The sequence below is a fragment of the Narcine bancroftii genome, chromosome 1 (assembly GCF_036971445.1).
Source record: "Narcine bancroftii isolate sNarBan1 chromosome 1, sNarBan1.hap1, whole genome shotgun sequence".
Taxonomy (NCBI): domain Eukaryota; kingdom Metazoa; phylum Chordata; class Chondrichthyes; order Torpediniformes; family Narcinidae; genus Narcine; species Narcine bancroftii.
Genome location: NC_091469.1, coordinates 263,304,442 through 263,323,595, shown reverse-complemented (window position 1 = coordinate 263,323,595; position 19,154 = coordinate 263,304,442). Strand labels below are relative to the sequence as shown.

Sequence of the window (19,154 nt, the reverse complement as noted above, 5' to 3'; positions counted from 1 at the left end):
AATTGAGTCCAAATTCTTTGTTTCTTATATTACTTAGGAGGAAGATCTCTGGGTTTTTTGGTATATTGCTTTTTGTGATTTTATTTAATATCTGGTTTAGATCTTCCCAAAATTTTTTCACTTTCTCACATGTCCAAATTGCATGAATTGTTGTTCCCGTTTCCTTTTTACAGCGAAAACATCTGTCTGATACTGTTAACTTTTGAGGTTAGATGTATAGGCTGTATATCCAGTTATATTGTATCATACGTAACCTCGTGTTTATTGTATTTCTCATAGTTCCGGAGCATAGCTTCTCCCATGTTTCATTCTTTATCTTTACGTTTAGATCTTGTTCCCATTTTTGTTTAGTTTTACCATTTGTTTCCTCATTCTCCTTTTCTTGCAATTTGATGTACATGTTTGTTACAAATTTTTTGATTATCATTGTGTCTGTAATCACATATTCAAAATTGCTTCCTTCTGGTAACCTCAGACTGTTTCCCAATTTGTCCTTCAAGTAGGTTTTCAGTTGGTAGTATGCAAACATTGTATCGTGAGTTATATTATATTTATCCTTCATTTGTTCAAAGGATAATAATTTATTTCCCGAAAAACAATTTTCTATTCTTTTGATCCCTTTTCTCTCCCATTCTCTAAAGGAAAGGTTATCTATTGTAAAAGGGATTAGCTGATTTTGCGTCAATATTAGTTTTCGTAGTTGGTAATTTGTTTTATTCCTTTCTACATGAATCTTTTTCCAAATATTGAGCTGATGGTGCAATACCGGTGAATTCCTACATTGTACCAATTTTTCATCCCATTTATATAGTATATGTTCAGGTATCTTCTCCCCTATTTTATCTAGTTCTAATCTGGTCCACTCTGGTTTTTCCCTTGTTTGATAAAAATCTGATAGGTATCTTAATTGTGCAGCTCTATAATAATTTTTAAAGTTTGGTAGTTGTAAGCCTCTTGTTTGTCCCATTCTGTTAATTTATCTAGTGCTATCCTCAGTTTTCCCCCTTTCTATAAAAATTTCCTTATTATTTTCTTTAACTCCTTGAAGAATTTCTCTGTTAGGCGTATTGGTAATGACTGAAATAGGTATTGTATCCTTGTGAAAATGTTCATTTTAATACAGTTTATCCTTCCTATCATTGTTAACGGTAAGTCTTTCCAATGCTCTAAGTCGTCTTGTAATTTTTTCATTAATGGATGGTAATTGAGTTTATATAGATGGCCAAGATTTTTATTTATTTGTATACCTAGGTATCGCATTGCTTGTGTTTGCCATCTAAATGGCGATTCTTTCTTAAACTTTGAGAAATCCACATCTTGTTTGGCATTGCTTCTCTTTTATTTGTGTTGATCTTGTACCCCGACACTTCTCCATATTCCTTCAATTTCCTATGTAATTCTTTTATTGATATTTCTGGTTCTGTTAAGTATATTATAATGTCATCTGCAAATAGACTGATTTTATATTCCTTCTCTTTTATTTTTATCCCTTTTATTTTATTTTCTGTTCTTATCAGTTCTGCTAGTGGTTCTATAGCTAATGCGAACAGTGAGGGTGATAGTGGACATCCCTGCCTTGTTGATCTGCTTAAGTTGAATTGCTTTGATATATATCCATTTACTGTCACTTTTGCCAATGGCCCCTTATATAATGCTTTCATCCAATTAATATATTACTCTGGTAAGCTAAATTTTTGTAGTACTTTGAATAAATAATTCCATTCTACTATGTCAAAGGCCTTCTCTGCGTCTAAAGCAACCGCTACTGTTGGAGTTTTATTTCCTTCTACTGCATGAATTAAGTTAATAAATTTACAGATATTGTCTGTTGTTTGTCTTTTTTTAATAAATCCAGTTTGGTCTAGATTTACTATTTTTGGTACATAGTCGGCTAATCTGTTTGCTAATAGTTTAGCTATTATCTTATAATCTGTGTTAAGTAAAGATATTGGTCTATAAGACGCTGGCGCAAGTGGGTCTTTCCCTGTCTTTGGTATTACTGTAATTATTGCTGTTTTGCATGAATCTGGTATGCTTTGTGTTTTATCAATCTGGTTGATTACTTCCAGAAGGGGAGGAATTAATAAGTCTTTAAATGTTTTATAGAATTCTATTGGGAATCCATCCTCTCCTGGTGTTTTATTGTTCGGTAGTTTTTTTATTATCTCCTGTAATTCTTCTATTTCAAATGGTCTTATTAATTTATTTTGCTCCTCTGTTTGTAATTTCGGTAGTTCAATTTTAGTTAGAAATTCATCTATTTTGTCTTCTTTCCCTTCGTTTTCAGTTTGATATAGTTGCTCGTAGAATTCCCTGAAGTTTTCATTGATCTCAGTTGGATTATATGTAATTTGCTTGTCCTTTTTCCTTAATGCCAATACAATTCTTTTAGTTTGTTCTGCCTTAAGCTGCCACGCTAGAATTTTGTGCGTTTTTTCTCCTAGTTCATAATATTTGTTTTGTCTTCATTATGTTCTTCTCCACCTTATATTTTATTTTTTTATCTGCCAATTCTCTTCTTTTAGTTGTATCTTCCTTTATTGCTAATTCTTTTTCAATATTTGTTATTCCCCTTTCCAACTGTTCTGTTTCCAGATTGTAGTCCCTCTTCATCTTAGTTACATAACTTATTATTTGCCCTCTGATGAACGCTTTCATTGCGTCCCATATCTTTCACTGATTCCATATTTATTTCAAAGTACATTTTAATTTGTCGTTCAATGAATTCTCTAAAATCCTGTCTTTTAAGTAGCATGGAGTTTAATCTCCATCTATACATTCTTGTTGGGATGTCCTCTAGCTCTATTGCCAATAATAGGGGTGAGTGGTCCGATAATAGTCTAGCTTTATATTCCGTTTTCCTAACTCTCCCTTGAATGTGGGCTGATAATCCTGATATCCTTGAATATGTTTTATGTCTGCCCGAATAATATGAATATTCCTTTTCCTTTGGGTGTTGTTTCCTCCATATATCCAAAAGTTGCATTTCTTGCATCGATTTAATTATAAATTTGGTTACTTTGTTCTTTCTGTTAGTTTTTTTTCCAGTTTTATCCATGTTTGAATCCAAATTAAGGTTTAAAAACCCCTCCTATTAGTATGTTCCCTTGCATGTCTGCTATCTTCAAAAAGATATCTTGCATAAATTTTTGATCTTCTTCATTAGGTGAATATACATTGAGTAAATTCCAAAATTCTGAATATATCTGACATTTTATCATTACATATCTCCCTGCTGGATCTATTATTTCCTCTTCTATTTTGATTGATACATTTTTATTGATTAATACAGCTACTCCTCTGCCTTTTGAATTATATGATGCTGCTGTTACATGTCCTATCCAATCTCTCTTTAATTTCTTGTGTTCCACTTCAGTTAGATGTGTTTCTTGTACGAATGCTATATCATTTTTTTCTTTTTTCAGTAAATTTAAGTTTCTTCCTTTTGATTTGGTTATGTATTCTATTAATATTTAAAGTCATATAGTTCAACATAGCCATTTCATACTTTGTTTATCTTTCCTTTCCGTTTCCTCATCATCACCTTTCCTTCTTATCCATTTCTGCTTTCTTTTTTTGAACACATTATAAGACAACATTTCTAAAACATAAAATATTTCCACTATTCTCATATCTAAAATTCCTTTAACCCCAATAGCCCCTCCCCTTCCTGAGTTGCCCTTTGTCCCTTGTCGGGCAACCACATCTCCCCTCTCCATTTGGATTTGCGAATTCACTCGCAAGCGTCAACTGATTTTGCAGTGACTGTAATTCTTCCCCACCCAGCCCCCCCCAGAAAAGATTTTAATCTTCATATATAACAAAGGTCACTCTCTTAATTCCCTCCTTTCTTCCCTTTCTTTCCCTTCTTAGATACATACACACATATACATATATACCTACATACATATAGTTTGTTGTCATTTTTGTTCTTGTTACATCTCTTCATCTCTCTGTCTGTTTTGTAGTTGTTCTGCAAATTTTCGTGCTTCTTCCGGATCTGAGAATAGTCTGTTTTGCTGCCCCGGAATAACTATTTTAAGTACTGCTGGGTATTTTAACATAAATTTATAACCTTTTTTCCATAGGGTCGTTTTTGCTGCATTAAACTCCTTCCTCTTCTTCAGGAGTTCAAAACTTATATCTAGATAGAAAAAAAAAATTGACCCTTGTATACCAGTGGTTTTTTTGTCTTCTCTTATTTTCTTCATTGCCTTCTCCAATATATTTTCTCTTGTTGTATATCTTAGGAATTTTACTAGAATGGATCTTGGTTTTTGTTGTGGTTGTGGTTTGGGGCTAATGTTCTGTGTGCCCTTTCTATTTCCATTTCTTCCTGTAATTCTGATCTTCCTAGGACCTTGGGGATCCATTCTTTTATAAATTCTTTCATATTTTTGCCTTCTTCATCTTCCTTAAGGCCCACTATCTTTATATTGTTTCTTCTATTATAATTTTCCATTATATCTATCTTCTGAGCTAACAGCTCTTGTGTCTCTAACTTTTTTTATCAGATTCTAATTTCTTTTTTAAGTCATCTGCTTCCATTTCTATGGCTGTTTCTCGTTCTTCCACCTTGTCTACTCTTTACCCTATATCTGTCATGATCATCTCTAATCTATTCACTTTTTCTTCTGTACTTTTTCTTCTTTTTATTTCACTGAATTCTTGTGACTGCCATTCTTTTACTGTTTCCATATATTCTTTAAAAAAAATTATATCCATGTACTTGCCCTTCCCTTCATCTTCCATTTCTCTGTGTTCTTCCTCTTCTTCTTCTGAGTCCACTCCAGGATCTGTGTCCTTTACCTCTGTCTCTTCTGGTTTCCTTGTTGGGTTGTTTGTTTTATTTTGTTGGGTATTTTTGGTCTTCTTATTTTTATTAGAAGTGTCTTGATGTTGGTCTTCTTCCTCTGGGTTGGTCATCTGTTGTTTCTTTGATTTCTTATTTTTACTCTCTTCTTTCTTGCTCTCGTTATTTTCTATGTTTTCCTCTTGCTGTTGTGTTGTAGTTGTCTGTTTCAGCTGTGGAGATCGACTCCTCAGCTGGTCCCCCCTCCCGTCAGTGTTATTTTTGTCTTGCGCGGTTGCACACTTTTGTTTGGCTCCGTGAGCCATTTTTGTAGTCCCGAGTTCGAGGCTTCAACTGACCTCAGGGAGCGGGCTTCTCTCTCCACGGCGGGCCTCCTCGTACAGGTAAGGTCTTCACCTTCTTCTTCCGATGTCTTTCCTTCTTTTCTTCCCGTTGTTTTTGGCTTTTCTTTCTTCACTGCCATTTTCTCCACATTTTTATTTTCACTTTGTTTTGGTTTTTATGTTTGTGCCTTTGGTTTTCTCTATCTTTTTTTTAAACTTTTCTGGAGAGGGCTGGAGTTCCCCGACCGGCCACTACTCCATCATGTGACTCCTCCAGTTTGAATCTCTAGTTGAAGTAGGAACTAATTTGGTGAGCTTAGTCCAGTTTCCTTAGATGCTATGTACCAGCAAAAGTGTCATCTGACACCTATGTAGTCATTTTCGAGCAGAAATATTTTAATGTGAAAAGGACCCTGTGACAACCGCTATGAAGTAACTCTTTATCTATGCAGTTTTCTCTGGCCTCTCAGAGAATTGCAGTTTACTATGGATCAAGTTTTTAAAGCACTATTTATAGAATGTACTGTCAGGTACTGACATAACTTGTGCTTAAAAGACAAACCAATATTTTGGGGATAGTTCTTTAGTTACTTCCATACCGGGAAAAGAGAAGAATATTTTGAAGGAAAATCTTTTGGAGTCTTGCTCCCGCTTTATGTACTGGGAGCAGATAATGGCAGGGAAGAAAGAGGTGCCTGTCAGCAACTTCTCATGCATTTCTCTCAGTGGATCAAATGGTTTACAAAGGCCAGAAAATAAAGAGACACTGGAGCAACAAGAATTATATTGATGTGTGAGGGCCCCAGATGCTTCTGGTGAAGGCTAGCAGCCAGCCAGCTCAGCACCTAGAAGAGCACGCAAATAATTAGAGACCTTCACAAAAGGAAAGTGCTATCAAAGTCAAACACAACAAATATGTTCTTTTTAAAAATCAGTAAATTTGACACATTATTCTTGTATGTGTTGTTGTTTCATTTGAAGCTCCAAACAAGTACATTCCCGAAGTTGGTGTGGGATGAGAGTACAAGATTTGCTACAGCATTTATCCTCATCAACTATACAAGAAAGCAGGTGGTATTAATGAAATTATAGACTCTCCCTTTCTTGACTCCAAACTGCTGGAATAATTAATTTAAACCTAGAAAAGATGAAGGAAGTTTTACAGTTTTTGAAAGGAACAGGGCGACATGGTTGACGTAGTGGTGAGCACCAGCGATCAGGACCAGGGATTGAATCCCATCCTGTCTGTAAGGAGTTTGTACATTTTTGCCATGTCTGCATGGGTTTTTAAGTAAAATCCTGTCATCATAGAGGTCTGTGCCCAAGATGGTGATACCTGTGCTTGGCAGCAGCCACAGGGGGTTGGCGATTCTGGGGACTAGTGGATCAGCAGAGGGGACCAGAAACTGGAAGAACACTCTCCATTGAGAAAGAGAAGCAGAAGAGACAACCCTACAAGATGGTGTCCACAGCAGTGGATAAAAGGGCAGAAGCTGAGGGACCTACATAGCATGCTGGAGACTTGCTAATGGGCACTTGATATCAGAACCGGGCTTTGAAGGCCCACAGGGGTATACACACACTCTCCGACCCCTGATCATTAGGAGGTGTGACTCTATTGCAAGTATTGATCTACAGCAATTTAATCTAAACTGATACTTCAGCTCAGCTTCAATGCAGTACACACCTTACCTGCGACCCTTCCAAATGACATCCTCAGTAGCGACCAGAACATGGAGCAGTGTCCAGGGCTATCACCACGAGGCAGAGAGAGTGAAATGTGCTCCGTCCTGGTGCTAAAAAGAGTGCTAACCTGTGCGTCTAACCCAATGGTTCTCAACCTTTTTCTTTCCACTCCCATACCGTTTTAAGTATTCCTTATGCCATCAGTGCTCTGTGATTAGTAAGGGATTATTAAAATGGTATGTGGGTGGAAAGAAAAAGTTTGAAAGCACTGTTTTAATCATCCCTAATTGACTCGTTCTGTGCCCGGTTTCATAATCCCAAAGGAAATGGGCCAATGACAATTTTTCTCAAGCAAAATATTTCAGTAACAGTTGGGTCTGGTACAATGATTCTCAACCTTCCCTTCTCACTCGCATACCACCTTAAGCAATCCCTTACTAATCACAGAGCACCGATGAGATAGGGATTACTTAAAATGGTTTGTGAGTGGAAAGAAAAAGGTTAAGAACCCATGGTCTAACCAATAGTGATGCTGAATGATTTGAATGACCTAATGGCAAGGTGTACACTAATTAGTGGCTAGAGCCCAACCTTGACTAACAATTATGTAATTAGCGGCTGGAGCTCAACAGGTGATGTGACTTCAGAATACATTCAAAACAGGGAGGACACATGACCACCTGCAATACACACTTTCCAGACGGGGGGTGGGGGGCTACATCTCCTCCATGCACAACAAATAGACCCATTTTCTTCATCCCAACTATCCAAAAATGCTTCAGTCTCTGTCTTTAATATACTTTTAGGCTACAGAATTCCAAAGAAATTTCTTCTCTTACTATTAAATGGACAACCCCTTTGTTGGAATACTCGTTCATCAAACAAGCCCAGATTAACATCATCAATGCACATATTCTATCAAAAAAATACAAGAATTTTTACACTCACCATTGATAACCTCTTTCATTCTGTTTTCATTCCTAATTGCTTGCTTTAGCTCCTCAATCTTATTCTTGTGCAAGGATACTACTAGCAGGTCCTTCAGTACACTAATATCTTTCAGTCGATCACAATTTGAGGAAAAAAATAGAAAAGTTTTTGTTTTAAATGGATGACCTCACATTTTTCCATTTAATCTGTTATGTCCTTGCCCTTTCACTTAGCTTGTTTTTATCCTCACTCTGCTTTGCATCATCAGGAAACTTGGTTTGGTTAAACAAATCATTTATATTAATTGAAGGCAGCTAGGATCCTAGTACTCATCCCTGTGGTTCAGCACTTATCGCAGCTTCCCAGTCTAAAAAGGGCCTGTTTATTCCTATTGGTGTTTTGTGCCTTCAATACATTCCATTGCAACAACCTTCCCCTTAATCTTATATGCTCCAATAACCTCATCTGATACTTTAAACATAGGAATTTTCAAAGTTCAAATATACCACATGAACACCATCTTCACATGCTTAACTATTCTACTAAATGCAACCTCAAATGATAAACAGATTTAATTTTTCTTTCCTTAATCAGTGTTCTCTCTGCCCAACCTAACTTCCATGTGTTTTGTTATCACTGGGTTACCAATCGATTCCAGGATTTTTCTTGCTAATGATGGGCTAGTTAGTCTTTAATTCTCCATTTTGTCTCTCCCTTCTTTCTCAGATAGTGGGAGAATATTTAATATTTAGCAATTTGTCCAAACTGTTCTAGAATCTGTAGAATTTTGGAAGATGACATCCACTATCCACAGCAAGTTCAAAATCTTGGGCTCGAGGTCTTTGAGGATTTATTGGCTTTCAGTCCTATTAATTTTTACAATTAATCTTTAAACAAATAATTTATTTGAACTCATCATTTATTCTGGACCCAATTTCTATGTTTTCCTCCCAGAAGGCAGATCCAAAATAATTATTTAATTTCTCAGGGTACTTTTATTTCACAATATATTTTTTCTTCAACTTTTCCATACACCTAGAATCTTCTAAAATGTGTTTTTGTTTCTGGCTGAATAACTCTGATTCGGCTTTCTGAGCCTTTGCTGGTTGAATTTTCCTCCTCCAAGAGGAATGAATATATAATTCATCTAGTGTTAGCCATTGCATGGTTACTGCCATACCTATGAATGGTTTTTCAATCTATCACAGTGAATTCATGCCTCACACCTTCATATTCCCTTTGTAAAAAAAAATATTTGTTCAGTGAAACTGAACTTTTAAATCTATACAAATGTTTAAACTGACAATTCTGATCACTCTTCTAAAAAACATTAGATCTAATATTCATTATGCATTCATGAATGCATTCTGCTCTTTAACTGCTAATTTGATTTTAATCGCACTATTCATAGTTTTATTTCCCCTTTGTTTATTGTATTATCTTTATGTGCATATCAAACATTACTGTTACCTATTGAAGAACTGTACAGTGTTTTTAAATCCCTGCTGTTTTTTGGGGCTCCAAACTGACTATATTTTCTGAGCCAAGATCCTTTTTCCTCACTTTTTGGCTGCCCCTTATTTCCCATTTGCCTATTTCTTCTTTCTTTTTAATCGTTTAATATATAAACGCATACAAATTCAATGAGATGTATAACCTCATATACAAAGAAAATCAAATAATAATGTAACAGCGTTAGCCAGTTGCCTATTCATATGAAAAACAAAGCAATTAACATATTCTTAATGTACATAATTAAACCCATTTACCAAATTATTTGGGTTAAAAAAATAAAAAGAAGAAAACCCTATAAAACTAATCTACCCCCTTCCTCTATCAAGGTTAGCATTAGTTATACAAAAGGAAGTTTGGGATCAGATGGCGAACTTCCAGACTCTTCAGAGTTCTTAATTCTTCCAATCATAATAGTATTCCAAGAATGGGCTCCACATCTTTACAAATTGACATTTTCCATCTTTAATATTGCCTTTAATTTTCTCCAAGCTTAAGTAAGACATTACATCAAGTAAACACTTCCATTTCAGTATGACCATTAGCATAGTAAACGCTACAACTTTTCCCGAAGTTGCAGTCAGAGCTATATCTGGCTCACGAGAAAAACCAAAGAGAACAAATAAAGGACAAGGCTCTATTTTGATTGTAAAAATCATGGATGAAGTTTGGAAAATGTCTTTCCAAAATCTATTTAAATTTGGACATTCCCAAAACATAGATCAGATAACTTTGCTTCCTTTGATCAATAATCTGCCACATTTAATTTTTTTCAAAAGACATTTTTTTTAGATAGTTACAAATTAGACATTTTGTTCAATCTAAGCTTTCTGATTTTCCTCAAATTTTGGACTAATATTCCTGATTCATTTTTTAACAAATTTTTTTTTCAAGGTGGATTAATATCATTTATTTACAATTAATTATTGGATTTAAGATCAGCTCAATGGCTGGGATTAAGAATTATTAAGAACAAGATTTTGCCTATTTCTTCTAAAATGCAAGTATCATGGGAAAATCAATTCCCAATTTTGGTTACTTCGCAAACACATTTCCATATTAGATTACAACAATTTCTTTCTCCTTCCGTGGCAATAATTCATGAGTCTTTTTAACAATGCTGTGTAACTCTCCCCATTGACTTCCCCTTTTTCCATTAGAAATCTTAGTGATGTTTATGGAACCTCTTGGTTTTTTTCTCCCCAACAGCTATCAGGCTCTTGAATTTTCCCTTACAACTCAAACCATAACATTACTCCAAGACTGCCAAATGATCTGTCTGCAATGGTGAATTGTTATTTATATCTACTGTTACATTTATTATCTATTATTCTAACTTGTCGCATTTTGTGGTAATTTCATCTTACATATCTTTGTAGTTGCAAGTAAAAATTCCAGTTCATTGTACATAACAAAAGTACTCAACTGTGCTGTTGTTTCCAGCATTAAAACGCAAGGTTGGAATACCATGTGAACAGTATTTTTGCTCATTTAAACAATGGACTGAATGGCCTCTTTATTCCCTGTACAGTTCTATCAAACAATGAGAGTAGCATCATAAAGCATGCCTCTGTTTCTTACAGAGCATGCCCAGATGAAGCCGACATTTCTTTAGTTGCTCTCTCATCAGAGATTATTAAACAGGTTTTGCTTTATACTAACAGCGTTCTGTACTCACAATCCTAAATAAATGGAGAGCTCTCACATTCTATAATAAAGCAATGCTAATCACTACCCTCACTCTGTAAAAAGTTAACTGTAGTATCAACTCAGTTTATAATAGGCACTATCTGACAAATCTCTCCCCTCACATCCTATAATAGTCAAGCACTCCCTCTGATCTACACCCCCACAGTCCAATATCCTTTAATGAATCAACTGTAATCTCTGCTCATGAACCATACAATAATTCAATAGCATTCCCTACTGTCCTGTAATAAAGCAGGAGTCTTGTAATAAATTGACACCTACCTGCCCTTACACATGGTTGTAAAGCAATGGCACTTTCTGGTCTCACACCCTGTAATAAATCCATTGTCCTTTCACCCTGCAAAATATCAATAGAACTCTATCATTGCACTGCTTTGCTCCACAATAAATCAACATAATTTCCAGCTCTCCAAGTTTATAGCAAAATTGACAGGACTCTTCTCTCAGATTTTCTCATCCTTATAGAAATCAACACTTTCTTTTGCTACATTCTGTGATAAATCAACCACATAACTGAACTTCATGCTCAGCAGCAAATTGAGAACAGTTATTGCCCTCATATTCTGCCATGAATTCCATGCAGCTCTGCCCTCAGTCGTCAAGCTTTAAATCTATAGGAATTTTAGCCCTCTAGTTTTATTATAAAATAGCAGGATACCCGGCGTTGCTTGGGAAATAAAACATGCAGCTGTGGACTATGGTTAAAACAAAATACCCAAAAAACTCAGCTGGTGGCTTTCGTTCACATTCCTTGGAGTCTTGTTTGTTCTTCCTCAGCAGACTCTTGTTGTCTGCTCATGGAATGCCTGGTGTCATCAGCACTGAGGTGGACTTGGCGTTGTTCCTCAGTTTCCTGCTGCCTGCTCCTTATTTGTCTGGAAGCATCAACTGTGAGGCGAGACTGATGTTCCTCTGCTGTCTCTTGGTTTCTCCTTCGTCTAACTCTACAGGCTTGTGAAGAGCTTCTGTCAACATAGCTTTGCTTTTTTGAACTGGGTTTAGTTTTTATTCTGAATGTACATTGATGCACAGCACAGTAGCTAAATGAGGTGTCCCTAATGAAAGATCAATTTTTAAAAAAAAATTTTGAACATCATATGACCTTAAAAGGTTAAATTCAATGTGGTCATGGCATTCAGATGCCAGAGAGTAGTGGTGGAAAATTGTTTGTTGAGTTGGAGGCCAGTGTCGAGAGGAGTGCCACAGGGACCAGTACTGGGTCTACTGCTGTTTGTCATATATATTAACTATCTAGATGATAGGGTGGCAAATTGGATTAGTAAATTTGCAGATGATACAAAGGTTGGCAGTGTTGTGGATGGTGAGGAAGATTATCAAAGCTTACAGGGTGATATAGGACAGTTAGAAGAATGGGCTGAAAGATGGCAGATGGAGTTTAATACTGACAAATGTGAGGTGCTACATTTTGGTAGGACTAATCAAAATAGGACATACACGTTAAGTTGTAGACAATTGAGGAGTGCAGTGGAACAAAGGGATGGTACATAATTCTCTGAAAGTTGAATCACGTGTGGATAGGGTGGCGAAGAAGACATTTAGTATGTTGGCTTTCATATCAGAATTTAGAACACAGGATTTGGGATGTTATGTTGAAATTGTATAAGGCATTGGTGAGGCCAAATATGGAATATTGTGTGCAGTTTGGTCGCTGAATTACAGGAAGGATATAAACAGCGTAGAGAGAGAGAGAGAGAGAGAGAGAGAGCAGTGGAGATTTATGAGAATGTTGCCGGGGTTTCAGGGTTTGAGTTACAGGGAATGGTTCAGCAGGCTGGGACTTTATTCTTTGGAGTGTAGAAGGTTGAGGGGTGATTTGATAGAGATATTCAAAATTATAAGGGGATAGATAGAGTCAATGTGGATAGGCTTTTTACACTGAGAGTAGGGAAGATTCAAATAAGAAGGCATGGATTGAGAATAAAAGGGGAGAAATTTAAGGGAAGCATAAGGAGAAATTTCTTCATGCAGAGGGTGGTGGGGGTATGAAATGAACTTCCGACAGTTGTGGTAGAAGTGAGATAGATGTTAATATTCAAGGATAGGTATATCGATGGGAGAGGTGTGGAGGGTTATGAGCCAAATGTGGGTCAATGGGACTGGGTGGGGGATGATGTTCGGCATGGACTGGTAGGGCCAAATTGGCCTGTTTCTGTGCTGTAAATGGTTATATGTTACCACAATTATAGTAAACAGTAATGCAAGCCAGTGCAAGCTGGTCAAAAAACATTTTTGAGCTTTATATGATCTTAAAGGTTAAATTCAATGTGGTCGTGACATTCAGCATCAAATGATACCTCTACTGAACTTCCTTGGACATATCTAGAGTGCCCAATATTAATTTGCATGGAGAACAGACAAACATGCACAATATATATATATATACACACACACACACACATGCATACATGTACATACATATATATATATATATATATATATATCTATAATATATATACACACTTTAGGGTGTGCTTTTTGTCCTCACACCCCATGCTTACCACTGCACTCGTACTTCGTAATAAATTAAGAACAAACTTTGCCATGACTTTTTCTAATAAATCTATAACACACTTGCTCCTTGTAAAGAATAATAAATTGACACCACTCTGTCCCTTCAGATTTCTGCACTGGTTTTATACTCCTCATCCTGCAATAAATTGTTGCAAAACCATCATGAAATAAATCTCTTATCATTGGTCTGGCCTATGTATGGCTGTAACCTTCACACCCACCAGTGGGCAATTCTGATCTGCCTCCATCAACAAACAACATGTATTCAAATAATAAAATCTTTAGCCCCACTCCTTATTATAAATCAACAGCACCCACTGCCCTCTTCCCCTTAAAATAAAACATTTCCCTGACATTCCCGCACCATACAAGGAATCAACTGGGATCTCTGCTCTCCTGTCCACTATTAAAATAGCAGCATGCCCTGCTGATGTCATGTAATGAATCCACTGCAATTTCTGTCCTTGCACTCAATCATTCTGTTCTAATGGTATTCTATGGCTTTGCATCCTGCAATATATCAACAAAACCCTCTCCCATCACATTTCCATGCCCTGTAATAAATAGCATTTTCTGCTCTAGTAAATTTACATGATTCTCTTCTCTCAGATTTCCTTGCCCCATAACAAATCCATACCCTATGATAGATCAACTGTAATCTTTACTCTGAGGTGTAAAAAAAAATCAACAGCACTTCCTGCTCTCTTGCCACAAACCAATCAAGAAAATTAGATTGTTTCATGAATTAAATGCAAAATCATTGTCCTTGGTCTGTATTAATCAAAAGTTTGTGCCCTCACACCCTATGCCTAGTCTACAATAACGTCGTACCCTTGCTCTATAATAAACAGAGCAATCTTTTCATATTAAATTGATTGCACTGTTGCCAAACTTCTCATTCACCAGTAAATCAGATGGGTCACACAACACGAAGTAAAGTCAACAGCACTTTCTGCCTTCATACCCTGATGTAACTTAAAATGCTTGTACTTCTGAGACAAACTGACAGCTCTGTATATCCTCAATTCATTGTAATAAATCAACAACATTGCATTCACACTCCTTTGTCCAGTAATAAACTGATATAATTGCTTGGGGTGGCTCTATATAGAGCAGACTATAGCCATACCTGTGGTTGATTCTGAGCTGCCTTCTCAGCTCAACAATTAGAGATGAAGCATTGCTAATGATACTTCATCATGCATTCAATGAAATGGCATCTCTGTCTGACACAGTCATAAATAATCTGCCCTCTCTGTCCCTCACACTCCTACATCTCGAGAAAATAAACGGTATTCTGTTCTTTCCCCCCATTCCTTGCACTCACACTTTTAAGGAATGAACTGTGATCCCTGTTTCCATCACCTGTAATACATCCACTGAAATCTTTGCCTGCAAAAATTTGTTACAGGTATAAAGCAATGGTACTCCAAGCCCATTTTGTAATGTCTAATACATTTTTTCCCCCTTTCACCCTCTAATATAAACAAAATTCTGCTATCACACTAACGCATCTTGCAGTAAATCAACTATACTTTTAAACTGTAATAAATGAACAGGTTTTTTACCCTCAGCCTTCCTCGCTCCATAATAAATTGACACTTTCTCTACCTGCACTCTGTGATTGATCAGCTGTAATCTTTGTTCTCCTGCCTTCCTCCTGCCCAATAATATTTCAAGAACAATCCCTGCCTCACATTGTGAAATTAATAAAATGCATTCTCTCCTCACAGCCTATATTAAAGCAACACCAACTTCTACCCTTATATCCTGAGTCAAGCATACTGTGCCTTTTCTTGTATCAGGTGACACGTTGACAGCATCCTCATGTTTTGCAACATGTCAACAATACTCTTCTGCCTTCAGCATGTTTTCCTTCACATGGCAAATTGAGATAAGTCAACACAACTTTATTTCCAAAAGTGCTTGGGTAAATATTACATTATGGCAGCAGTTTTCCCCCCAAGTATTTTTTAAACCCCTCATATGGTGTTAAATCCACAAGACTTTATCTTCAGGGTCACATTTCATATTAAATTGATTGCACTGTTGCCAAACTTCTCATTCACCAGTAAATCAACAACAATTTGTCCACATGTGTACCAATTTAAATAGGAATGGCTTTGCTCATATTATTAGTAATGCAATGTGACTGACACATTATTACATACATTCTTTTCTCTTTTGATTTAATAGATGCAAGAAAGATTTGCAGACAGGTCTGCCCATCTGGAATTGGAGAAAAAAGTGAGTACAGGATCTTCAAATGAATTGTAGATGTACTGAGTGAGCACTGTTATTTTTAAGAATCATATTTTTGGCCACACTGAATCAACAAGTAGGTTGGAAATCAGATGGGTCACACAACACGAAGTAAAACATGAAAACCTGCAGACACCCTGGTTGAAGTAAAAGCATAATGCTGGAAAATGCTCCAGGTCAAACAGTGTCCTTTATATAGCAAAAATAAAAATACATAATTGATGTTTCAGGCTTGAGCCCTTCATCAAGGTATGGGTATGCAACACAACAGTCTGTTGTTCAGCAAAGGAAGTCAGTTTGAAGAAATTGCAGCAATTCTCTCTATAAAATTAAGATAATTTTCCCCAGAAAAATGTAGTGAATCAAAGACAGTTTCATGTAAATATTTATGCACAACTTAAATCAATCATTTATGGTGGTGGTCAGTAAGTTTGACTGACAGCAGAATTGTCCAACCATTTCCTGTCTCCTCATTCGGCTTAGAGAGCCTATACTTTTCTAAGAATCAGCATCGATGATGGGATATTTCTGGGAATCAACACGTGATTAATCAAGTTGGAAATAGGCATGACCAAGGAATAGCTGGAAACTGACACTGAGATGAGAAAACCAAGAGATTCAAGAAGAGACCAGAGTTCCTTCCCAAATTTGTAATCCACATCTCATTGTTGCTCTGTAAATGTCCTGTTCCTGTTGCAGGAATTTGTCATCTAAAGCCAACACAAGATCAAGACTTTCTTATAACTAGCAAGTTAGGGAGACAATTTAGTTCATTCAAATTCAAGTTTATTGTCATTCTGATAAGCAGGAACTTGCGATTAATGTTCATCTCATGCTGTGAACATTTCAGATGGAGTCATATAGATAAAGACATCAGATCTGGTCACCTCATTATAGGAAGGATGAGGAAGCTATGGAGAGGGTGCAGAGGAGATTTATCAGGACATTGCCTGGATTTGAAAATAAGTCTTATGAGGCAAGGTTAGCAGAGCTGGGGCTTTTTTCTTTGGAATGTAGAAGGATGCGAGGAGACTTAATAGAGGACTACATTAATAATATTGACTCAAAAGTTTTTTCCTTTATTTGGAAGAACAAAAACCGTAGATTTGAAAATTTCATTTACAAAGATTAAAAAAAGATGGTGGTATGGCCTTTCCTAGTTTTAGATTTTGTTATTTGGCTGTTAATATTCACTATCTAACTTTTTGTATTTTTTTTAATTCTGATAAATTGGATCATCTATTATGGACAGATTTAGAATTGAGATCTATATAGCAGTATTCAGAGGCCTCTTTATTGGGTACCTCTCTTCCTTTTAGCTTTTCCAAGATCAATAGGAATATATCTAATCCAATACTCAAACATATATTGCAAATCTCGTTCCAATTTAGGAAATGTTTTAATTTAAAGAAACTTTGTGTTATATCGTGCTAACTCTCATCATTTTTTTTTGACCATCAATAATTGATCAATCTTTTTCTATATGGAAAATCAATGGTATTGTTTCTTTTGCAAAATTATTTAAGTTGTTTAATGTCTTTTGAACAGCTTGCAAGTAAATATGACTTACAAAATACTCATTTTTTTTAGATATTTAGAGATTAGAAATTTCTTAAATACCATGTTACTGGATTTTCCATTTTTATATCCACCAGATTTACTAGATAATATTTTTCAATGGAATCCACCTTAGAAAAGGTTAATTGGAATTATATACGATAGATTATTAAAATTACGTCCAGTTGTTCATGATAAGATTAAAAAGGCTTAGGAAATGGAACTTGCAAGTTCCTTATCTGAGGATCTATGGGACAAGATTTGTAAAGAGGTAATTCTATATGTGCCAAACATTCATTAATCCAATTCGAAGTGATATATCATGTTCACACGTCCAAAGATAAATTGGCTAGTATTTTTTCTACTATTAACTCTATTTGTGACAAATGCAAATCTGAAATTGCTACATATGTTTTGGTCTTGTTCACCCTGAGAAAACTATTGGAAAGAATTTTTTAATATCTTTTCAACAATACTCCAGGTGGAGCTATGACCGAATTCAATAATTGCTCTTTTTGGGGTTATTGACCCAGACCTTGGGAGTTTTTCTGACCTGTTCAACGGGTTATGGCCTTCTCTACATTGATGGCGAGAAGAGCCATCTTATTCAAATGGCAAGACTCTAGATCTTCAACAGTGTTTCACTGGTTTTCTCATATTATTTCTTGTTTAAGTTCAGAAAAAAAAATAGATATCATGTATTTGGTTCATTGGTGAAATTTGAAGATACATGGTGTCCTTTTATGTCTTATTTTCATATCATGTAAATGTTTCTAATGTGATTAGATGTATTTACTCTTCCAGATAAGATAGAGTTTTATCTTTGTTTTTTTGATTTACGATAGGAATCAAAAGCTACAAAATATATGTAACCCTCAGGATAAGACGCTCAGCTGTTTTTTTAATTTATTTTTTATATATTAGGAAAATATTAGGTTTTTATATAATATTTTTGATGTTGTTATTTTTTAAATTTTCATCCATTGCAGTGGATGGGGGCCAATTTTATACTGTTTGAACTTTTACCTATACACACACATACATATGTAATAATGTATTTTTAGCATTCCTTTTTATTCATTGTATTGCTTGTATAAAAAAGAAAAAAGTCTACAAGATTAAGAGGGGCGTAGACAGGGTGGACAGCCCGTGCTTGTTTCCCAGGGCAGGAATAGCAAACACCAGAGGACATGTGTATAAAGTGAAGGGAGGAAAGTTTAGGGGAGCCATCATGGATAAGTTATTTTGCAGAGTTGTGGGTGCCTGGAATGCATTGCCAGGGATGGTGGTGGAGGCTGAAACATTAGGGGCATTTAGGAGACTCTTAGACAGGCACATGGATGGAATAAAAATAGAGAGTTATGAGGTAGGGAGGGTTTAGTACTTTTTAAAGAAATATACGGGTCAGCACAGCTTCGAGGGCTAAAGAGCTTGTGCCGTACTGTTCTATGTTCTAAGTTAGTGCACTTGTCATTTCAAACATCATTCGGCTTAGAGAGCCTATACTTTAAAAGTATATTGGGGGAAATATGGTTAAAAGATTTTGAATTATGGTAACAAAGATAATGGTAAATTATATTAAAGCTAAAATAGAAGCATGAATAGAGGAATATGAAGGATAAAAAGCAAGGAATAGGACTGGATGCATTGTCAAAGATGTTAGTGATTCAGCATTGCATGTCTTGTGGTTAATGATTAGGGATAGGGTTACACACTTTTATGGCTGTTTTTAACAATTGGGGTGCTTGACAAACTGTCAAGAAAACTGTTGGCTATGTAGCTAGATCAGAGTGCAGATCAGGGCAACGACAGAAAATGCACAAAATTGG

The 19,154-nt window shown here is 35.9% G+C and overlaps 1 protein-coding gene across 3 annotated transcripts in view; it reads left to right on the top strand.

Moving 5' to 3' along the window:
• Positions 1–19,154, top strand: part of LOC138742565 (protein phosphatase 1 regulatory subunit 12A-like) — a 194,292-nt gene that overhangs the window by 169,424 nt on the left and 5,714 nt on the right. For all 3 annotated transcript variants that reach the window (XM_069897140.1, XM_069897150.1, XM_069897158.1), the window contains one exon: positions 15,703–15,753. In XM_069897140.1, coding sequence (XP_069753241.1) covers positions 15,703–15,753 — 51 coding nt within the window. The remainder of the gene's footprint in view (positions 1–15,702; positions 15,754–19,154) is intronic.